The 25517-nt window shown below is 36.6% G+C and overlaps 1 protein-coding gene across 24 annotated transcripts in view; it reads right to left on the bottom strand.

Annotated features, from left to right (window-relative positions):
• Positions 1-25517, bottom strand: part of ZMYND11 (zinc finger MYND-type containing 11) — a 124581-nt gene that overhangs the window by 17727 nt on the left and 81337 nt on the right. For 14 of the 24 annotated variants that reach the window (XM_055092343.2, XM_003827754.6, XM_003827753.6 and 11 more), the window contains one exon: positions 15075-15236. The exons of 9 other annotated variants lie outside the window; for them this stretch is intronic. In XM_055092343.2, the coding sequence (XP_054948318.1) occupies positions 15075-15236 (162 nt within the window). Of the gene's footprint in view, positions 1-15074; positions 15237-17935; positions 25101-25517 lie in introns of those variants that run through there. One more of the 24 variants, XM_055092347.2, reaches the window with a different exon arrangement.

Genomic DNA, 25517 nt, shown 5'->3' with positions numbered 1-25517 from the left:
CACAGCTGCATACTAACATCTCCATTTCTTAGCATCATGGATCTACTCAGTAATAACTCCAATTCTTAGTCTAGCCTGCAAGCTAATTAGGTTCCTCAATTTATTGCACCAAAAAAGTCTAACTTCACATGAAGAAAAAATAGGATTCTACGCATGTTATTTCTAAACAGCTAGGAAACAAGGACAAGTGTGCCTATTTCCTTAGTCAAAGTCCCTGATATTACAACAGCCTAAAGGAAGCAAAGGCAAAACTCCAGGCACGCAAACATCATCAGTTCATACTGCAGAGGAAATGAGTGGGTGTGGCCACTATTTTAATAGATGCTTTAACTTTTTCAGGTCACTAGATGATGATTCTCTGCCCAATGGTATAATTCTTCCTGAAAGAACTGTAAGCATAGGAAGTCACTTCAGTACACTAAATACAGTAGAGGAAAGGACAAATATTTCTCACATAACTGAGAACTTTTAGCTAGGGCTTAAGTGAATTGATTATACGTACGTACACTGTTTATATACACATAAAATATCTAAATAACAAGTGGAAACACATTTTATTAGTGAGAAACTAAACTGAATTTCATTTACCTCATGTCTGCACTGCACCTTCCTGACCCCACTTCTCACCTAGGTTCTCTGGCAACGCAGTCAGTCAGTGCTCTCTCCTTATGCCGCTTTGTGGCCTGTGCCCACAGCTGCTCCGTTTACGCCAATTACAGAGCAGTTCTTCTCAACCCTGGCCTCGCATCAGAGACATGGACTAAACTTTTATACAACGTGGCTGGGCTTCACTCGCTGAGCATCTGGGTTGTGACTTCTGGTGGCAGGGCCTGTGATTCGTATTTGCTTGTTCATTTGTTTATTCCTCAGGTGACTGACGCATAGCCAAGACAGAGTGTCCATGGCAGAGATATGGAATATAAAGTGCAACGAAATTTCCTGAGCCCTGGGTTTATAATCTTTTTTCTGGTGGGGGCGGGGGGAGACAAATTGATATAACTTGAGAATTCTCTTTTTGAAAACTAACAGAAGAACTTAACTGAATTTAAAATGAGTGACACAGCCACATGAAGGAGGATATGAAGAACTCACTCAAGTAATTTATTAGCACAGTATTTGGCCATATGCACTGTTGAGAGATAAAACTTTAAACAAACACTGAACTCTAGTTATTAAATTTGTTTAGTCAGCAGCATTGGTTAGCCACTCTTTAAAAAACTTTGTAAAAATTTTAATTGACAAAATGAAATTATATGTACTTAATGGTGTACAGTGTGATGTTTTGAAATACGTGCAATGGCGAAATAGAGCTAATTGGTTTTTGTAGTGAGAACACTTAAAACCACTCTCCTTTTTAACAAGATCCCCAGTGCTTTTCACACACACACACACACATTTGCGAAATACTAGCGGGCACCTCTTGTACACTAGACTACAGTAAAAAATGATCCTCCATTTTTGCATTCTGCATGTCTCACAGGACTGCAGAAGGCGCTCTCCCTGGATCTGAAGCACAATCAATCAGCTACTTACTAGTATGGACATGCTTCGGTGCACTGCTTTCTGTACTAAGTAAGCAGTTTGATGAACTGTCAGATACAGGGAAGAGAGAACGTAAGAAGGCTGGAGATTGCTACGTTGTTCTTGGCACTTATAAAATGTACATTCTTCTTAAAAGGAGAATAAAAACACATGCTTCTAGCTACATGGCCTTCTCTCATGCCAACTCAAACTCTGGGTGCACTATTAAAACTGATTTCAAATATCAATGTCATTAAAATATGAATTTATCTAAACTCAGACATAATAGCAATCTACACCAGGTGAGAAGTCTTGTAATACTATCAGTGGGGTTATGGTTCCTTTAATAGGAAACATATTATTCAAAGGAAAGATACAACCAACACTGTTATGTAGCGCTGAAATATAATTTTAATATTCACTAAATATCATGCACAGCCTTCCATCAATTCAACAGGGCAGTAATCCCTTCCCCTCTGGATCTTAGCTCTAGGCTCTGTGGTCCCTTGAGTAGTGACAGTGGGAGAGGAGGCCTGAGCCCTGCTGACCAGCCTGGCTCCATCCAGCACAAGGCCTCTTGCTTCTGTCGCAAGGCACTGTGCGCTGCATTATGTGCAGGAGTTGTTGTTGTTGTTGTTTCCTTTCTGCGCTTTCACCTCTCTTGTTTCCAACTCTTTAGAAAATAAAGCCATCCACTGTTTCTATATGGGCAAAGATTATGCACTGCTAGAATCAGAATTTTATATCAGAATTAATATCACTATTGCTAAAACATCTTAACTAGATTGTTCTTAGTTTGAAACGGTAGTACGGAAGTTTAGGTAACACTTGTTCATGTAATTACCCAGTTTAAATAAAGGTCTATATTCAGGTTCTATCTTTTTAAATAGAGAATTCACATAAATTGTAGATATTACACGCTCTCATAAACTTGGTTCTATCTGTTTAAATATTTTCAAATGAACTGCTAATTTGGTGTCACCATGTGCAAGCAACATTTCCCTATTTTGGGGAAGACAGAATGCATATAGTTCATGCTGAGTGCCTTAATTTCACAAAACTAAATGGTATAATAGAGGATGAAAGTCTGATTTTGTCTGTTTAAATTTGCTGAGAACTAGTTTGCTAGAGTATCTGTCTCCTTCTGAGTGCAGTCAAAAGTGGTCATCTGGGCCTGGAAAAATGAGTGAGTAAAGCATGAAAGGAAACAAGGTCATCTGGGTAGGGCCCACCCCATCTTCTCAACTCTGATGAAACTTCCAGAATTCTTTGAAGATATTACCTTCATAACTACCCCAGGAATGTCTTCTACCTCATTTTAACAGAGCACCATTCAGATTCAGATATCCGACTTAAGTGTCTATTACGTTAGGACCACCTGGGAACCCTTTAAGAAACATCAACATCTACTTCTATAAAGTTCTAGAACAGGCCAAACTTATCCCTCACAGAAAATAATCAGAGGAATGGCTGTCTGGGGAGAGGGCGTGGGAGTGAGGACCTACTGACCCAGGGACGAGAGCGAGCTTCCCCGTAGCTTGATGGGACTTGGCTGCACCAGTGCACGCCCTTGTCTGTTCTTCAAACGGCACAGCTAAGACTTGTGCATGTCAGTGTATGTGTGAATTTTACCTCAAAGGAAAAAGCCCACCGATGTCTCAGATGCCGCCCCCAGAAATTCTGATACAATCAGCTGCGGGATGGGGTCCAGGCATTCATAGTCCTAAAAGCCCCCAGGGGTTTCTGCTGGGTGTGATTAAGAGCACTGCGCCAACTTCCTAAGAGACCTCGTCATGTAAACACGGACAAGCACACGCTGGTGCAGCAGCCCTGATTCTAACCTGTGCTGGTGTTCTGACAAGATGTAAACTGGTGTATGTTCAAATGCTCTTTCAAAGGGATCTTGAGGTTAACCTGAGTTTTTATTTTGAACCCTAACGTACCAGCTCTAGGATGCTCTCAATCGACTTAACTGCACAAAGAGGAATACTTCTCTCATTTATATGCTAAGGGTGCTATGGGAGTTATGTTTTAAGTATTTGGGTTGGTTTTTTCTTCAGTTAGTACAGTTAGAAACGTCAATGATTTGGGCTGTATAGAAGGACTGACCAAACGGAATTTCACAGTCAAAGGAGATGATTTTGTTGAAAGCTTCCGTGTTCCTTTTATCTACTTGTTGCCCCACCCACCTTTTTGGTGATAAATGAGGGATGTATTCCGGACACCATGAAGCCCTTCTCAAGCACTGCTCTGTGATGGCCTCACACTACCCAAGGGAAGGCCACAGAGGCCGACAGAAGCTGCTCCCAGATTCACAGGCTGAGGAGCTTTCTCGCTGAACTGACACACATAAAAAAGAGGACTCTCGACAGAACCAAAATCCCTCCCAGTGCTTTGTAGGAACAAAACATTTGCTGTAAGATGCTTTCACATTTGAAAAACTTGAGGGTTTTCTTTCCAAGACTTTCCAGTTATAATTTAGAGACTTGGTATTTCACAAAAGAAATCAACAGGACATTGCACATTCTGTCCCAGGGCTGTTCAAGGAGATTTCTGGGGATTTCTAAGGTAACAAGCCGTGGAGCCACTTTCTGTGGCGTTCACGCTGAAGTGCTTCAGCTGGTACCTGTCAGCCAGACCAAAACATTTTCAATGACTTGAGAAAAAGCTACAACTAAGAAAGAGGTAGCTTCTGAAGTAAACTAAGCAGATAGCTCTTGACAACAAGGTCAGAAAAACATAAAAACAATGCTTTATAATATGTACAGATTATTTCTGATCCAATTCTTTCTCAGGCTTTGAAGAATTATTCCTATTCTCTATTTGCAGGCCTGAGGATTCTTCCACCAAGGCCTCCCTGTAACAGGGTTCAGGTCAGAATCCAGAGTTCGTATCACCTGGTGGCATATGGGAGTGATTGTGGTTAACTTTTACAAATCATCAAGAAAGAAACATTCTATGAGATGGCAAAGTTGTTGTATTTAAAAGTGACGGTAATCACATGTCTGAAGCAGGGTTGTAGACGTTTGCGTAAGAACTAAAGCAGATGGTGGGGCTGCCTCCTTTACTTTAAGGAAAAAATAACAGAAAATTTGAACATGTTGAACAAGGGATTCTTAAGCCAGTTGTAAGTAACTGCCAGGCTACACTGAATCGGATGACTCTAGGTAGAAACAACAGACAAAGCATGGTGCCCTTCGGTGTTTCTGCCTGGAAGACACTATTGGCCACTCCTGATCTTGTCCAAGTTTATCCATAGCTGATTATTGATAATGATGCCCAAGGATCATTACTTAAAGGGGCATTCAGGACTGAATACCTTTATTAGTACAGAATTTTCAGTTCTTTATAGCGATATAGTTTTTCAGTCATAGAAACCTATTTTGGCAGAAAATGAACTTGTGGAGATCTTGGTCATTTTGGTTCACTGACTATCCAAAAGCAGGAATGAAGTGCAAAATTGGAAATCTAGACTTCTTTTTTCAGACATATTTATCTATGCAGCTAGAGTTCACCTCAGCCAAGTCCCCATGTCTGTGATTAAATGAGACAAGGGCTTCAAACTTTCTTGGGCATTCCCCAAACTTTCTTGGGCGTTCCCAATACTCAGAATATTCTTTACACAACAAACTAGACCAAAAGTCAAGAAGCATTTAGTGTAAAGGGCCAGAGAGCAAATATTTTAGGCTTTGCGACCATGTGGTTGGTCTCTGTCTCGACTACTTAATTCTGCTGTTGTAATGACAAAGCAATCGTGAATAATGCATACATCACGAGTGTGGCTGTGTTCCGATAAAACTTTTGGATACTAAAATTTGAATTTTTTATAATTTTCATGTCACAAAGTATTATTTCTCTTGTCATTTTTCTTCAACAATCTGAAAACGTAAAAGTCATTCTTAGCTCACAGGCAGTACAAATACACGGGTTGACCCCTAGAGGGACTAAGTTTTGTGAAAGCAGGGTCCATAATGTCAATTTCAGCCGTGCATAGCATCTGGCACACAGTAAACGTTCGATACATATCAGTTGAATTGAACTGGTGCCACTCATTACTGGCTTCATTGCCTACTAGAGAAACTATTCCATGCAGCTAAACTCAAGAATATGAGGACCCATCTAAAATGTGAAGCAGTTATACCCAAGTCTGTGTGTCAGCATATTCTGACCAACATAAATAATTTTATTTCTGATGTGTGAACCATTTTATTGCCAGATGACACTGAAATATCAATTGCTGACTTCTAACAATCAAGAATAATGTCACCAATAGCTCACTGAAATATTAGTGAGCATAGCCACCTACAGCACTTACTGGAAATGTAGATTCCTGAGCCTTACCCCCAGAGCCTGTCTGGGGTAGAACCCTGGAGGCTGTGGTTTTTTTTTTTTTTTTTTTTTTTTTGAGACTGAGTCTCGCTCTGTCGCCCAGGCTGGAGTGCAGTGGTGCGATCTCGACTCACTACAACCTCCGCATCCAGGGTTCAAGCAATCTTTCTGCCTCAGCCTCCTGAGTAGCTGGGACTACAGGCATGCACCACCATGCTGGGCTAATTTTTGTATTTTTAGTAGAGACGGAGTTTCACCATATTGGCCAGGATTGTCTTGAACTCCTGACCTCATGATCCGCCCGCCTCGGCCTCCCACAGTGCTGGGATTACAGGCGTGAGCTACCGCGCTCGGTAGGAGACTATGTTTTAAATAAGCTCACCAGGTGATTCCTGTACAGGTGGCCTCTAGATCTTATTTGGAGAAATACTAATCTACACATAAATTACCTATATCGTTTTAGGGATTAAACAGCTCCTAAATCTCCTCTATAATTGTAATAGCAGAAAACAAAAGAATCAAAATAAATTCTCTTAGATAAAATTCTCTTAAAATTTATTTTGATTCTTTTGTGTTCCGCGATTATAGAGGAGATCTAGGAGCTTTTTTAAAATTTATTTTGATTCTATGTTGTTACAGAAATCAAAACACTCTGTAATATCGTCTAGGCACACTTGCAACAATGGAATATAAAGGAATTACACATAATTTATATGAAGTCCCAATAATTGAGAAGTTAAAAGTGAAGCTGGTCCAGCGGAAGTGGTGATGAGTTACCCTGTCCTGCCACTTCTCCCTTCAAACCACTAAGACTCAAGTAGCCCATCAGTGAAAATCATTTTCTAAAACTATTTTCTAAAAATACACTCCTGTTCGGTTTTTTCAACTCCCGGTACTGACACACTGAAATCGCCTACCTATTAGACCTGAAGAACAGTACATCACACTAATTGCTAGTATTAATGGTAGAAAACTCGACCTACCCACTTCTGCCTATGGAATGAATCACATTAAACTACACAGGATTCCACAGAGCCGCATCCTAACTCCCACAGATTATCTGCCAACAGGTTTTTGCACTTTAGCTTCTGAGAGTAGTTTTTTTAACTTATAAGAATTCAAGTTTAAAATCCTCCTGTAAGCTATCACAAATATGCCTTATTACAGGTAAAAGTAGGAACTCAAGATAATGCAAACTACTAAGAACGTCTCAAGGTGGATTCTTAGAACATCCTGGCAAATGAGACTCCAGTCACAGGCCACTCCTTAGTCAATAAGTTAGTCCTGCAGAATTACTAACGCACAAGAATTGTTCATCCAGATTTACAAAATGCCACTGAATGCCACTGTGGCTGTATCTACATTTATTAATTTTTACAAGGCCAACTCTTTCTTCTCTAAAGGAAGATAACAAATTTTGACTAAGATCAAGAGTTCACATGATATGAGCAGCTTTGTAGCAGCCAGTCTACTACTGGGCTGACTTAGTAACTATGAAAGCATCTCTCAAATATAGTCTACAAAACAAACCGTGATAGAAAAAACATGTAGTATTTCTAAATCCACTATGCCCACAGGTACACACACACACACACACACACACACACACACACCTGCTAAAATAGTATTTATCTACAGAGAAAAGGGTGCCATGCATGTCAGAAATTTTATCCTCCAATATTAATGCACTTTTTCTGGTAACTTTAAGCCCCTCGGTGGCTTGCTATATGACTTAGGAATAGGAAAGGGAAGTGAGAAAAATTTTATGGAACACAGGTTTGGTATCTACTTGTTCCTTTCCCCTTCTACATAACACTAGTCTCTAAAGGAAGAACAAGACTGAACGGCAGAGGCAGAATGCGTTCTTCAGCGGAATAAATCTTTCCATTCTTTTCAGAAAATAACTTAAATGTGTCTGTCTTCAGGTCGAGGCATGAATATGACTTGTTCTTTGATTAACGGGGCTGACATCCAGCCAATGTAAGTACTACCTACCTTCCCACTCCCTCTCATCCCTTCTGCACTGCAGAGGTAGCACAAGGAAACTGCATGTACTTTGTAAGTATTTTCTGTTCATGAACTTTGGAAACACTGAGTGAGCTTTCCATTTAATCTACATTAAGTTGTAAGCATCCTGATATAGGAAACACCCCAACTATCACCTTCTCAATCCCTTAGAGTGAAAATAAAAGATAAACTTCGAATAAGATTCTAAACAAACCACCAAAACATAGATCACAAAGGCCAAATACACCAACATACAAAACATTTCACAGTCATATCCTTTCTGATCATAACCACTGTTAAATTCATCACAGGAAGGTAATACAGTACATTATATGAGCTTTTTTTCTTCTTCTTTGGGCCTAGATAACAATACATAGGATTTTATAGTTTTATATTGTAGATCCAATTTTTAAAATCCTCTGGCTTTATCAGTGTTCCCATTATTTTTTCCTCTGATTAAGCTTGTGGTGAACTGCAAATTTACCTTATAAAAGTGCGTGGCTCAGACACAATCTTTCTAAAATTAACTTTCTCCTTTTGTTAGTATAAAATTATAAATTGTCTTAAAAATTGTAAAAATATTTGATTAATGTTCATTAGTTGTTTTCAATACTATGTCTACTATTTAAGAAAATAATGGCTTCAATCTCTACTTATTTAAAAATCAAATCTCCATTCTAGATTTGTTAATATGTATCTTGAAAGTGTAAAAGTACTTACATTTGGGGTGAAAATATTAATAAATTTCCCACACTAAAATATGCCTGATCAGAAAGCAAGAGCAGTTATAGCTTCATAGATACATAAGGAATTTATGTTCAAAGTATTTTCATTCAGCATTTGATCCCATTTTTCATTCTAAACATTATATGTGCATTCTCTTTACTGTTGGAATTTAAAAAGACTGTACTGCCTACATACCCAAAAGCATGAAAACTGTATCCAGAAACAAATTTCTCTAATTTCAACAGAGAGATTTCATCATGATTTTTTTTTCTTTAACTATCTCAACAACAAAAAGTTACAGTACAAATGGCTCAAACATAACCTACCCAGACCTAAGTCAACACTGACATGCCAGCCTGTACCCAACTGATAAAGCTCCAGGTGGACTCCCAATGGTGAGTTTTTTAAAAGTACATGAGGCTTAACATTCCAAGTTAAAATTTACTTTTAAATGCTTTCTATAGGCTCCTATGAGTCCATTTTTAAAGTCTTAACTTTCCTGCAAAACATGTATCATTCTGAGTATTTTAAGAAGGGCAGGAGCAAATAAATTTTAGGAATAGTTCCTACTAACGTGGAAGAACCACCAAACAGCTCTCTTGCTTAAGAACATGAGTCAGAGAATCAAGTGCTGCAAATTCGGGAGAGCTTTTTGGATTAGATGTAGAACCAAAGTATTTTGAAATTAGTAATAAAATTCTTCCACATAGATTCTTCTTTATTTCCTCATCTGCATTTTCTTGTTTCTACATCTTGTTAAGTGGGCTGATTTTGATTCACCCTACAATTTGTACATTAACATAAAATTTAAAACTTGTGATCCTTAAACAGAGAAAAATGCCACCTGAAACATTTGTAGGGGACAAGTCTTTTCCAGTTTTTAAAGACATACTGGAATAATATGTCACCTCTGTATTACCTTGACTTATTTACTTTGTCTTTTGTGACTTAATTTGATCCTTTTATTTCAAAGTGGGATGTACACCAAAGTTTGTTAATGATATAAAGAATAGTAATATAAAATTTTAATATTATCAAGCAATTGTAAAAATCCAAGACAAAACTCTTTGGAGGGATTTCAGTGGAGTGGTATTCCATTTCAGCGGGCCAAGTATGGAAAAGAAAACAGGTAGCTCACTGTAATTTTCCCATTTACTCACTTTCTCTGTAACTCACTTACTGTAAAAGCACATCATACAAAATTTAAAGCCCTAAATTCTATTTCCTAATGATAATTTTAGTCCAAATATGAAAACTGCATTTATCTGAATTTAAATAGGGGCAATAACATGAATCTACAACTCCTCTAAGTTATGAAATCAAAATTCATTTATGTAAGAAACATGCACATATTAAAGAGGAGGAAATAGGGGCCTACTTTCAAACCATGTCTCCAAATTCTTAACCTAAAAAGTGCCAATTATTTTGGGGAAAAAATCTACACTTTGTTTTGCTACAGAGTTTTTTAAAAAGCTATTCTGCTGACTGACTTTTTATGAGGCATTAGAGCAAAAGCAACACTATCAGATATTATAGCCACTAATCTGTGCAGGGCAGTGTCTGCTATAGAATCTGCTGTGTATACTAGGGAGAGGAAGGGTGGGGAGTCAAGTAGTTATATGCTTCTTTAAGAACTCTCCAAGTCGTAACTCCGGCGTAATGGGGAGACAAATGCCAGGCACTCTCAAGAGATCAGTATTTTATACCTAAAGATGCTTTCTTGGAGTGGTATAGGCATTTAGAACATGAATGTTCTAAAACTGCACTATCTAATATGGTAGCCACAAGCCCCATGTGGCAAACTGCAATCCAGTTCTTTGGTCTACAAGTCACATTCAAGGGCTCCACAGACACACAAGGTCAGTGGCTCACACTGCACAGCACAGAGACCCTTTCCACCACCAAAGAAGCTCTCGAACAGCCCTGCTCTACGAGGCAATATGTGCCACCCCAGCAGGCTGGCTGCCCAGGGGCTTCTTATGACAGACTGCCTTGCCCATGAATTACAGTATCATGATTTTCACCAGCAGGCTTGCAAGCCAGCAAGCACGGAGCACACGCACACATACGCAGGTCCAAGCACACGTCTGTCTCTAACCATGCCTTCAAAGTATAAAATGACTTTGTAATTTGGGAACTATATATATGAAAATGAAGCAAAATTAAAATGAGACAGCCGGTATGGTGGCACATGCCTGTAATCCCAGCACTTCGGGAGGCCAAGGCAGGAGGGTCACTCGAACTCTGGAATTCAAGATCAGCCAGGGCAATACAGCGAGACCCTGTCTCCAGAAAAAAATTTAAAAATGAGCCACACATACTGGTGTGTGCATATAGTCCTAGCTACTCAGAAGCTGAGGCAGGAGGAGGCTGGCTTGAGCCCAGGAGGTTGAGGCTGCAGTGAGCCATGATTGTGCCACTGCACTCCAACCTGGGTGACAGAACAAGATCCTGCCTAAAAACAAACACACACAAAAAACAAAAAAACAAAAAACGACAACAAAAAATTCATCTTATCAAATAGGCAACAAAAAATTGACAAATAGTTTCATGTGCTGTTGATGTACATGGGTATAATATTCTGAAGAACAAGTCAGTGATTTTTATCAAAAATTTAAACGTGTACACTATCCTTTAAACCTAAAAATCCCATGTTAATAAACTTATCCTACCAAAGGTGTTCAGACAGAATTACATAAATGTATATAATTTTCTATCTTAAAAAAATGCAATGGACTATATTGTGTTTTAAAGGTATTTCTTTTTTGTAAACAAAATCTTAAAATCTTAAAAGCAATTTTCACAAAAGAGTATGATTTTCTTATTTTTTTTCCTGGAAAATTCATGGCTATTTCAGGAAAATAAAATTCAAATAAAACAAAATATAAACTTCAGTTTCATGCAGAAATAAATAATAATGAGAAGACTCCTCCTCAGAAGTTGGAAATGGGGCATGATTTCCAGGATAGCATTTGCATATGTCACCTTTGACAGGTGTTTCCATACCGAACAGTGGAAATGATGAACACCTGCTACATGGGGAACTGGTCACATAAGTTACAGCATGCCCTCTCAAATCATAACAGGTGCCAAAAAAAGGTCATTCTGGGGTACTGTCGAGTACATACACACTAGCCACATCCAGTAATTAACGTAAAGTCATGTGGATACAGATACAAACAAAATGACACACACACCAACACAGGAAGAAGTCTGTGAGAATATTACCTACTATGGAATACGGTTTCTGGGAATTTTTTCTTATCCTAAATTATTTGAATTTTTTATAGCAAATTTTAAAATCTCTTTTCTAAAACTTAATGAGAGAGATCTCAGTAAAAGTGTGAAACTGGACAGTATTTAAATCTTTCTCAAAGTAAAATCTAATCTGATATTAATAAGCTACTTTTCAATAATAATCTACTGTGTCCATAAAGCAAAAGTTTATTTTTTAGAAAGGCAGACATTCCAAAGAACTATTCTTAGGGTTATAAGATTCTAGAGATTTATTATGAAAAGTCACAAAATTATTTTTGAGAAAAATGCCTATTACTGTCCTGTTAAAATATTTCAGAAATAGATACGTAAGATAAAGCTGCTTGAGCTGAATTAAATCTGGTAACACAGATGACAGCTAGGAGACAGAACACCTGTTCTCAGTGACTTTTTCAACACTGTAAGGGAGAGAAAGGAATGTAAGAGTGAATAGTATTCCAATCACTGCAAACTCTTAGAAAAGGGCTTCTTTTCATTGTCAGTTTTAGGTAGTAATGGTTAGCTTCCATTTATTATTTTTACCATATGGAATTTGGCTATGGCACCTTATCTTCATCATTCTTTATCAACATATCTAATTAATCCATATTTTTCCAAACATTGAAAAAAAAACAGAGTAGAAAGTTATTCTGACTCGGAACCACAGTTCTTGAGTTTCTGTCTATAGACTCTAGGTTCTCTTAGTCCATGATTACTTAAATCTGGTCACTCTCCTAAAAAACGGCTTTACTCAAAGTTTTGACACTATACTTAAAATTTAAAACAAATCAACCAATAACTTCACCTTAAAGATATGAAAAACTCCATTACAATTTCAAGATTATTATTACCCCTTCTCAAAGGAAAAGAATTGTTAGTACTTATCTTTTTCTTGAATACCATAAAACAATAGAATGGATCTAAAAGGAATAACTATTTCTTTGGAAAATTTAAAGCTCAAGATAAAACTCTCCATCCTCACCCTAGAAAACAGGGTTTTTGAGCCTTAGCAGGGAGTAGCTCACATACCATAAAATGAATGAAAAATTCAAGATTTTTATTGACAGCATCATTTCAGTAAGCACAATTATATAGCAGTATAAAAATATCTAGATTGACAAAGGCAAAAAGAAAGGAAAAGAGAAGAACAGAACAGAATAGGGTAATCATGTTTCTGTATGAGCCAATACAGTGTAAAAATTTTTTAAATTTCATCCATTCAGTAAAGAGTAGAGGAAACACAGACTGGGCACGATGGCTCACAACAGTAATCTCAGCACTTTGGGAGGCCCAGGTGGGCAGATCACTTGAGGTCAGGAGTTCAAGACCAACCAGCCTGGCCACACCAACATGACAAAACCCCGTCTCTACTAAAAATACAAAAATTAGCCAGGTGTGGTGGCACGCACCTGTAATCCCAGCTACTCGGGAGGCTGAGGCAGAAGAATCGCTTGAACCCAGGAAGTGGAGGTTGCAGTGAGCCGAGATCATGCCACTGCACTCCAGCCTGGATGACAGAGAGAGACTCAGTCTCAGAAAAAAAAAAAAAAAAAAAAAAAGAGTAAAGGAAACACAAAATGGAATCAGACAACTTGATAGTGAATTCTGACGGAAGAAGTATTAAACATTTTCTTCAAGGGTATAATAATTGTTCAATTCCCATTCTTACCATAAGAAATACAAAATATCTACAAAGAAGTTTAACCTGTCCTCAGAAGTCCCAGTATTTTCGTTTAAGTTATTTACTATGAAAATAAGAATTAAATATTAAATACAAAAGAGCAATGGCTGTAGAGATACAGACATACCCAGAGCTGTATTTCCTAATTCCTGCATCCATATTAGGATCCCCATGTGACTAGTAACATTGCCTCTTTTTTTTTTTTGATCTCATTAATTTTCTACTTCCCCTAGGGTAAACTTCTATCAGAAAATGGAAGATGTATATTTGCTTTTAAAATGTACAATCGAAATCCACAAGAGAATAAAATATGAATATTAATACAGCTCCTTTGCTCAAAATTGTGAAACTTAGAGCACCACTTACACTAATTTCTTACAGACATTCTTGTAGACCTCAAAGAGGAGGTCTACATATTGAAAATTGATACTGATTTACTCAGACTTAGGGAACTGACATGACTTATTTGGCACCTAGGCATTTGAGTGGCAAGTCATCATTAAACATTTTTTAAAATGCTATCCCAACTGCCTGTTGTATGCCTAATGAGTAAGTATAACGTATATGGCAAGCCTAAGTACACTTAGGCAATACAAAGCCAGTTAGAAGACTAGAACATATACTGTAGTTTGCTTATGATGCTAACAGGAAATTTTCGACTGATGCCAGAGAGGGAAAAAATTATGAAAAAATGTTTTTTGAAAAAGCAAAGAAATACTTAAATTACGCAAGTTATTATAAAGCATATTAACAAACTGGAAATCACGAGTAATCTCAACAATGTGCATGGTTCCAAATAAGTATTTTAATAGTTAAGTATAAAATAATAGAGGTTGCAATCAAATAATTCCTTATTACCATCGATGCCATATGTAATAAGTCACCACATACCACTCGTATACACACACATACCACATTCTGCAACTAACAATCACAGTATGTATATTCCTCAGTGGGATCAATGAATAAAAGTAATTGTGGAAAGTACCTATTTTACCTATGGGGCAATTTCATTTTACTTTAAAAAAATAATTAGAATTCTTTATACACAATGTCTCATCCCTCCACCCTCCAAATAAAATATAAGCAAAAAAAAACAAACTCATGATATGACAAAAATAAAGGCAACATTACATGGATATAAAATGGGAAATAGATACAGAATGCCCCCAACAACGTGCCTTTTGCTAACTGTTTCCTGAATACCATAAATTGTACAGTTTATTACAAAGTAGCTATTGAACAGATGTTAGTAGGTTTCGTATTTCTGATGTCCAAAGGCCATCCATTAAAGTAGTCACATAAGCCAGAGGCAGGTAAGGGAAGGGAAGAGGATATATTTTTACGTGATTAAGACTTTCTAAAATCCACACCCTGAAATACGGTGTATGTGTTCTGTGATGTCCATTCATGAGTATCATCATTTCATTAGATAACCCCCACCCTCCAGTCCTTTATCCGTGCACCTGGCAAGACCACCTGGGATATCTTTTTGAAGCTATTATGAATTAATTCCAACCCTCTAACCAGCACAGGAAAGCTCATAGGTACTCACCCTGCAAACTGGGCACTGCCAGGGACTACTGCTGTCTCTAAGCCTGAACTCATCAGACAAACACTTGGAATGATACACACGAAAACACAGGTCACATATCAACACCTCTCCAGGCAAATGGCATTCAAAACAATACCAGTCATGATTTTCTGTTTCCCAGTCCTACAAAAAATACAAAATAGTTTTGTATGACATTTTGTCAATATCTGCAATGACTAAGAACAAAATTGAAACTAATGTCCATCAGAAGTTAGGCATCATAAACAATTTAAAGACATTTACTGTGTTAAAACAAGAGGGAAAATACCTAGAAAGTTGCTGCTTTAAATTTTAAAATCTTTCCTAAAACAGTGGTAATATTCAGAAATATCTTAAGATAATGTGATAGCAAAACCAGTCCAAAATGAAGTATGTCCAAAGCCAACTCCAGTTCTAATGTTATCTTTCATTTTGAAATATAATCTAAGGAATAATTTCTTTAGTAAACTGAGAACCCCAAACCAACCTATAGCTTCGCATTTCAAATAAACAAACCTTTGTTTTGTTCTGCTTTAAATATATATATATATATAACAGTCCTTGACACACTGTGGGAACAGAGAGAACAGTAATAACTGGTGATGCTCACTATTCTTATCTTCTCATCTGTGGCACTGGATGTTTTATTGAAAATAACCATTAATCAGAATGTCCATGTTCTGATAGGATGTCAGATTTTCAGAGCTGTTGAATTTGGAAAAATAAATTGAAACTGTGAAACTAAAGGTTTAATCACATTATCCAAAGGAGATTACCACAGAAAACAAAAAAGGAAGTAGCCTTATTTCCTGACTGGGGCTATTCCTAGAAATAAAAGAACACAACTGTAGGTACACAGGCATTCTTCAACATGTTCTTATTTTTGACACCTTTTTTTTTATACAGCTAATACCCTTTAAGTATACAAAGCAAGTGTTAGAAGTTCTCTTAATTTAGAATTCATTATTTATAAATATTACTCTTAGCTTTTCTTAAAATATATTTATGCTAAGAGTGATGGGTTAATTCTCAACTTTATTTGTAGATATAGTAACCAAATGAACAAGGGTAAAGTCCACAGTTAGTATAAACAGGGCCACTTCCAGTAGGGACCCTGACATTCCAAATTTGGGTTCCACCATCAATTTTATTTCTATAAATTGTTATCTATACGGTTTCCAAGGTGGAACAGCTTTACTGTTTTCTCTGATGTCAGTACTCCCCCAATAAATGGGCTTTCATGTAGCACTCACTCCATAAGCAGCAACTTCTTTGGAAACTAGGTTCAAACGTGTTACTGCTTGACCATATCTGACTGCCAGATATGAAGGACTACCCAGTCCTTCAAAAGAGAAGAGGTACATGAATGTTCAAAAATTCATGTCTTCCAACCCACATCCAGAGTCATGGCTAGAGTGCGGCAGTAAATCCTGCAAAAATGTAAACTTTCTGGTTTGCTTTTTATTAAGAAATTGGCAGTCTGTGTTGACCAAAGTAATAAAAAGACAATGAACATTTTTAGTTATTTGCTACAGATGTATACACTCTGCAAACTTCTTTTGGTACGGTAATTTCAGTTGGGCTGGAATCTTAAAATACTGATTTTTACATAAAACCCTGGTTGCACATGGCACAAAATGATGTACTCCACAAAGTTGGGCACACTGGCATCACACAGACAACAATATATGTGTGTGGTGCTTGGCTGTACTAAAACAGTCATCCTTGGTGTATCCATCTGAGATGGGCTCATATGTAAGCTGCATTTTAGCTATTTCAGTTTATCAATTATTATATTAAAAATCATTGACAAATTAGGTTTTGGTGGAAATAAGATATCTTATTCTACTTTTAATTAACAGTACTCTTTCCAAAGTTAAGACAAAATATTTCAGGATATTTTCTTCATACTCATAGCTGTTTTAAAAACATCTTAAGGGATTCTGGTGGCTTATATTTGACTCAATATTAAAAAGAAATTGCCATCATTCATCACTTGAATTTTTTACATTAATTCATCTTCATGTGCTGGGCAAAATATTATAGTAGTTACTAGGTTAATTAACAAAAGGAAGCAAGAGTATAATTCCTGTGCATACCTCTGGCGTCTCCACATTACCTTTACCTCTTTGCATCCCTACCCTTTCCCCATCCACCCATGAAATGAAGATAAAAATGGATCTTTGATAGGGTGTTTAATTCTTCACCTAGTTTTTCATAACCAATTACAGAAATGAAAGTATAACTCAAATGAAGTAAAAGAGAAACATCTGGACACATTTATATGATGGCATATAACCAACTCTATTCTCAGACAGAAAGTATGGGCTGGGGAAGCAGTGCTGTTGATTGTTTTAATCATGGCAATAGCTGTTCAGAATATGCAAAACATGCAAAAGTCAAGTTCAAAGTTACTAGACTCTGAATCCAGGAAACATTTTCCTGAGGGATGAATCATACAGGCATGTTGATTATAGGACAGGTTGCCTACAATTTGTCTTTTGGTAAATAGAAATCCTTTACATAATGCTTTTGACTAGCACTCAAACATGTATGTCAAAGAACCTAAGTTTGCATTTTCACTGGTTCCCCCAGATGTCATCAGCTACTCTAGAGATAGCCTGAGTAACAGCATATGTGAAATGCCAATTCAAAACATGAAAGCTTTTAAATAGCAAACCTACTAGCATGAAATTCAAAATTAGAAGCCATGTAAAGATAGTATGGTTTTAACAAACAAATCTAGCAAGAGTTAACTAAGCTAGCCTAAGGTAAAAGAGAAACTACAATACAAAAAATAAAGCAGAATTATAGTAAAATAACATAGTGCAAAATTAGTTCACCTTGTTTGGGGCTGCTGTCCTGGAGAAAGGCTGCATACTGTAGGCCTTTCAAAATAAAAACAAAATAATCTTGGTCTCGCTACTTAACTTTGCTAAATGTCAGGCAATACACAGGGCTAAAGGGATTTCACACAGGGCCAAACTGTTTATTATTTCCTATATGACTTATACTATTTTACAGATGATATTAACTGGTAATCTATCAATGTGCTAATCAATAACGAAAAGACAGAAGCATGCAAACATAAGAGTCATTACTAGTTGTAGAGGAAACGTTTCAACTAACAAACACAAAAGCTACAAATGGACATAGAGAAAATCTCCCCCCAATGTACCGTGAAAACTATAATGATATTAGAAAAATATTTTGCTAATAAATAAATTCAGTGCCATTATAAACTTGCATAAGACATGAATGTATGTCTTATTAATTTAAAACTGGTTCACACTGGATTCTCTAAAAATCGGAAATGATGAATGTGAGTGTGGTCAACTCAATACCTCACCATAACATGAAATTTATACAGGCTGTCCTCAGAATCTAGTAGAAAAATCCACCTCTAGCAGCAGCCTATTGATCTAAGTCTCTGTCATTCACATAGCATTTGGTTAAGACTCTGGAGCTCGACTGATTCAAATCGTGGCCCTGGCATTCGCAGCTGTATAATCTCAGGCAGAATGCTTAGCTTCTCTATGTGTCATTTTCTACCTATATAATGAACAAAATGATAGTACCCAGTCTACACGGTTTTTCTATGAATCACATGAGTCAATACGCAGACAGTCCTTACGGGAGTGCCTGGCACAATGTAAGCACCCAGGAAGTGTTCTTATTATTATCTACTCAGTGCACAGAACAGGAACTGACCAAGTCACAAAATGATAGAACATGCTTATAATTATATATGTGTGCACATTTCTTTGCTAGGCATTTTAAAATTCATTATCACATCTGTATTTCACAACAATTTTTTTTTTTTTTTTGAGACAGAATCTCGCCAGGCTGGAGTGCAACGGCGAAATCTCGGCTCACTGCAACTCCGCCTCCCAGGTTCCAGCAATTCTTGCGCCTCAGCTTCCCGAGTAGCTGGAATTACAGGCGTGCGCCACCATACCCAGCTAATTTTTTGTGTTTTTAGTAGAGACAGGATTTCGCCATGTTACCCAGGCTGATCTCAAACTCCTGAGCTTGGGCAATCTGCCCAAAGTGCTAGGATTACAGGTGTGAGCTACTGCACCCAGCCCACAATGCTTCTATATGCTAGATAAAGCAAGAAATATTAACTCTGATTTAGAGACCAAACCGAAGCACAGAAAGAGAGTTGCTCAGTCAAGTCAAAAGGGAGATATGTGGAAGAACTGTTTGAATCAAGTGTTCTAAAGTATAATCCACCCTCATCAATAATCCAAAAGCAATTTTTAATTTACTCTTTCTACTTAATGAGTAGATAAATATTACACAACCAAGTATGTGTGTTTGAGATAGCATTTTAATGTAGATGCAATGTAAAAATAATTGTCTACAATTCTAGGTTTAGCTTAATTAGCAAATTCTGTTAATCATTAGGAGATAATAATCTGATGGTTACATATTTCCAGTAATTTTAAATATTACTTATATTTAAAATAAAAATATTACAACATTGCTCAGTGCAACAGAATTCAGACAGAAGGAAAAAGAAAAAACAAACATATACACACACAATCATAATAAACTTAAAAGAGTATAACAAGACAGCATGACCCAAAAAATCCTCTTGAATAAGAAGGAAAGTATTTTACCAAAGCAAGAATAATTTCTAAGTATATTATAGTTTAAATGCACACAGAACCACAGTATAAATGATTTCTAATAATCACCGATAATTCACTTGGCAAATGATTGTGTTTTTGTAACTAAGATAGGGCATGGACATTTGGAAGAAATATGTGGTTCTGCGGTAAGTAACATAAATAGAGTAAGTTGTATCTCACACCCCATAAACATATACACCTATCCATAAAAATTAAAAATTAACAAAAGGTATATTTCATATTAAATAAATCAACAGTATCCAAGGGGCATCAAATTTTGCATTAAGGGCACTTAAAACATATGATTGATTAATTTATGACAACTATTATAACTATAATTTTATCAAGAAAAAGACAAAGACCTAAAACTTTAAAAAGAAATTCTCACTGTAATATGCCATATATACATAAAAGGGTTGTGGGGGTTGGGGAGTCAGGCTCAGTTTGAATTTAGCCTCACTTAATATTTTCCTCAAGAACAACGCAAGGGCGCCCCTGCTTGCCATGGCTGCCTACGGTGGTAGTTCTGAAGAATAAAGCCATCAATTCCATTCCTATCTCCTATCTAAAAGATGTGAGCTAAGCTAAATTTCAAGAGAAATATAACCCAAAACTTTTTTTAGACTGGGCATTTTGAGGTGGGAGGAACAGATGATGACAGAAAAGAAGTGTCTATCTTGCCCCTCTGTAAATTAAGATTTAAGCTTGTTTATCCCCAATAGGTTAATCTCTTTAAGAAGCCAGAAAATATATATTTTCATTAATTATGCTGTTTTAATATGTGTCAAAAGCCTTAAATGAGAAAAAGCAAAAGACACAGAATTCTACCTTTTCATTTAAAAAGATATAGGCATGGTGGCTCATGCCTGCAATTCCAGCACTTTGGGTCACTGAGGCAGGAGGATCACTTGAAGCCAGGAGTTCAAGACCATCCTAGGCAACATAGCAAGACCCTGTCTCTACAAAAAATGAGAAAATTAGCTGGGTGTGGTAGTGCATGCCTGTAGTCCCAGCTACTTCGGAGGCTGAGGCAGGAGGATTGCTTGAGGCCAGGAGGTCAAGGCTGTAGTGAACCATGATTTCGCCACTGTACTCCAGCCTGGGTGACAAAGGGAGACCCTGTCTCAAAAAAAAAACCAACCAAACAAAGATGCCCCCTAGGCCTATTTAAAAGTAGTATAAGATCATGCGTGCAGTTGCTCTTGAGTCACAAGCAGCAAAACATACCGGTAGAAGGACTTTAACCAAAAGTATCAACGTGGTTCCTAAACTCATACATTATTTTTGTCCTGGCATTAACTGTGACAAGGAAATGAGGCTGTGAGACCAAACCTGGTAGGTAAGTAAAGGGAGAAGTAGTTTTACAGCAAACATCACTTTTTAATATTTTAAACTCATACATTATTTTTGTCCAGGCATTAACTGTGACAAGGAAATGAGGCTGTGAGACCAAACCTGGTAGGTAAGTAAAGGGAGAAGTAGTTTTACAGCAAAGATCACTTTTTAATATTTTAAGTCATCCTCAACACTCTTGACTAAATTATTAAATGTGAGATTAAAAGTATCTGTCAAATAATATTCTAGCTTTGTGCCGAGGGCTGTCAATAAAGTTGGAAGTCACCAAATTAACACTAACCGCCTCAATTGCAAACGACATTATTTGATATGCTTTATCTGCAAATGATCCATCATTTAAGGTGACCTGCCTTAGTGTATTACATTAAAGCCTTTGTTAAGACCTTCTCATCTTTAGTGAGTATCTTATTGCTTAAGAGTATAACTCGTAAGGTATTAACTTATATTTATCACAGAGAGCTACTAAATACCAAATGTAACTTAGCCCAGCAAATGGTAAAATTCTGTCCAAGAAATACACTTCTCACATTTTAAGAATAAAGGTGGTGAAATACTGTGAAGAAATAAGGGTTTAGTGCAGCCATCCACGTGTCTTGCTCTAGAGCAAGCAGATGAAGCAACATATGAGCCTACAAGGACATAGAGCATTTCTTTTAAAAAATCAAAAGAAAAAAGTCTTGAAATAACAAAACATTGAATGACCAGATATCACAAAATTTCACTCAGTGGCCTGGTCTTGCGGTCTTTTTCCAATATAATTTTAAAAGCTTATGAAAATACCTTTAAATGAATTATGTGGACCCTATGAGTAAATGGTAATGACAGACCAATCTGGAAGTGTGAGATGACCATAGAGTGTAGAAACTAGTTGGCACACACAATTTTTTATGCATTTACTTTCTTAAGAGACAAGTCTTGCTACGCTGCCCAGGCTAGACTCAAACTCCTGGGTTCAAGCAATCCTCCTGCCACAGCCTCCCAAGTAGCTGTGACTACAGGTGTGTGCCATCACACCTGGCTCCTCAGTACGTATACTTCTGTTTGCTTGACTAATATTTGAGCAAACCATTTAAAATTGGGAGTGGCCTTACTTTAAATAATTACTTTTTTCATTCTACCATTTCATATGTTCATATTTAAAACATTACCACAAAGATGCTTATCTATTACCTAATTTTACCACAGTTTCTCCAAATGAATGATCACTTATGTGATCATTAGGGCTGCAAATGGTGGCTGAGATCAGCATCCCAAAATGCCTAAAATAACTGCAGTCTAAAAGAAGGAATCTCAGCACCATGAGGTCACTATCTTGGCCTTAAAATATATAGGCTTCCACTTGGATTATTTATAACTATATCCTGACATATTATATAGTTAGGCTTTTGTTACATGATTGCTAGATTTCATAAAAGTAATCTTGTTCAATATATGCATATTTCTCAATTGCTTCAAATTTTTAAAAATAAGCATTGAAAAAAAGTAGCAGAGGTGAAATAAAAATGTAACACCAACAAACTCTGACTTTTAAATTCCATCAGTAATAGGCAGCATAGAGAAAACTGCACTTTTGTCTACTTTCTCTTTATCAACAGAATTGTGGAATTGAAGACAAGAGTCCAGACTCTTTGCTGATACAAAGTATCTCAGGAGATATAACTTGTGGGACTTATCAAGATAAATACACCTTTTCCCCACCTGAGTTTACAGCAATTTTTAGAGATAACAGAAGGAAAAAAAAGAGCTTTACCACCCATTTTAAAAATAACAGAACTGCCTAAGTAAAGAATATTTGTAACTTTGACTTAAACGTTTAAAAATAGATAACCAAAAACATCCTATACCTTCCCTTCCTAAGGCCATATACATCTACTTGTCATGTTCCTTTCTTGATGGATAAATTACAACATACATCTTTCAGTTTAAAAAGTCAAGTTTTTAGAGACATCAAAGTGATTCATCCTATATACAAGGTGGTAAAACTATAAAGCATGGGCCCCAGACTCAAATGCTGGTATGCAGGACAATCATTAGCCCACAGAACACCATGTGCAAACTAGAAAAGGTGGCCCTTCCATAAGACACTCTTGTTGTTGTATGTTCATTTATTAGAATAAATGCACTGGTGATTTTTGAATAAATAGGCAAATATACAATGTCTGTGATGTGGATGGGGCTTCCTAAATTGTACAGTTCACATCTGGCACCCCCATAAGCAACGGCCTCCACGCACTGGCCATACATTAAAAAAAGTACACAAAGCTGGTCAGTACGAGATGCATGTGCTGTGCCTAGTGGGAAACAATTATATGTCCTCCTCCTAGAGTGTTATCAGGGCATGAAAATTGTGGCACATGGACAGTCGCTGAGTAGCCAGGTGGGACCCCAGCCAAGGTAACAAAATACACATATAATTTGTCTCATTATTTTAGAGTTACACTTTAAATAAAGATCCAGTGTTCTAATGGAAAACCTCTTTACAAGTCTTGTGTTTGAGAATACAGGTTGAAAAGTAAAAAGACCCTGATTAGAATTTTTGCTTGTATAATTAGTAAGAAACTAATGTGCTTTTACTATATTATATACAGGCGTTTTTGGTTGTAAGCATATTTATTCATTGGTCAAAAACTTGCTTTGAGTACCTGGTTAGACACTTTATGTAGATAATCTCATTTAATCTTTCAAACAATCAAATGAAATAGATATTAATATGCCCATACGACAGCTGAGGGCTGAGGATCAGAGGCTAAGAAATTTCCTCAAGGTTGCATAACTAAATAAAGGCTTGAATTGGATCTGAAACCCCTGTTTATTTGTGACATATGAGATCTTACTTCTTTCTAATAAACTACATTACCTCTGAATTTTAAATATTTACATATTTTATACACCAGGCACAATTTTGATATATTCAGTTGTGCTTATATTATACAGCCATTTTAGAATAAAAATGTTTGCAAGAAAGAACCAATCAGAATTAAACCTGTATACTATATGTTTGGTTTACATATAATATTTCATCTAGACAGAAGAAAAAAGGATGATTCTATAAATATATGCCAGAACAACATATAAAAATAAAAATTAGAACTAGGACCTAATATAGTGGTAAAAATATAATGTGCTCATTAACGACTTATTGAATTAAACTAAACAAAAAAACTTCAACTTGCGGAGGAAGAAAGCATATAGGAAAGTACCAATCTAAACAGTAAAGAGAAATAAAATTGCTTTTATGAAAAAACGTACACATGATCCACAAACCACAATCCTATAGATTAAGTTGCACTTACTGTTAGTTAATTACTATACAAATCTTGGATATTATCACTATAGTCTTCTATACTATCTATAAATTCCTAAGTGTTTTAAGATTAGAAATTTTACATTATCTGGATTATTCTGAGTATATAATAAGGTATCAACAATTAATGGCCCTCCTTTAAATACCTGAGGCAATAGATTGATACCACTTGACATTACTTTTATTATGTCTTGGCACCCTAAGTTTCTTCACTGGCAGCAAAGCTTTACTTTTCTGTAAGGCAACTCAATAGAAAAATTCTTCTTATATAAAGATTTCCACTTAACTTTTCAAGAATACTTCCAGTGCACAAATGAAATTACACCAGTGAACGTAAAGATTTTTTCTTCCATGTTTTCTGTTGCTGGAAAATGTGAATGTTCTTTCCTGAAGCTTTGAAGGTGCAGATTAAATTGACAAAAACAAAGTTAAAAAAGTGAACAGCTTTTCTAAGTTTATACCTTATCACAGCTGTTGCTATAAACCACCTCCTCACAGGCACTTGCTAGTTAGTTTACTGCTCTCAGGCTTCACAGGTTAGTATGTTTGCTGGCTCATCTGCTGTAGAGCCAGAAAAGAAAATAAACTCAAACTTTTGGGAAAATATTTCCACAAAGAACCAATGATAAGATTCTATGTCATTTTTATAATTTTAGATTTTAGAGAATTTATGATAAAACACTCTCAAAGTATGCAATTAATAAATCTATCCCTTTCACAAACTAAATCTATAGAAAGAGATAGATTTTTGAAAGGGATATGTCTATCTATATCTTTAGATACATTTTTTTTTTCTTTTTAAGAGACAGGGTCTTGCTCTGTCGCCCAGGCTACAGTACAGCAGCGGCATGACCATAGCTCATTGCAGCCCTAAACTCCTGGGCTCAAGTGATCCTCCTACCTCAGCCTCCTGGGTATCTGGTACTGCAGGCATGTGCCACCACACCCAGCTAATTTTTTATTTTTTTTGTAGAGATGGGGTTGTGTATTTTATTTTTTTTTGTAGAGATGGGGGCTATGTTGCCCAGGCTAGTGTTGAACTCCTGGGCTCAAGTGATCCTCCTGCTTTAGCGTTCCAAAGTGCTAGGACTACAGGCATGAGCCACCACACCTGGCCACATCTGTTAC

Source organism: Pan paniscus, chromosome 8, assembly GCF_029289425.2.
Source record: "Pan paniscus chromosome 8, NHGRI_mPanPan1-v2.0_pri, whole genome shotgun sequence".
In the NCBI taxonomy this organism is placed as follows: Eukaryota; Metazoa; Chordata; class Mammalia; order Primates; family Hominidae; genus Pan; species Pan paniscus.
Note: the sequence above shows the minus strand (reverse complement) of the source record. Positions and strands in the feature narration are given on the sequence as shown.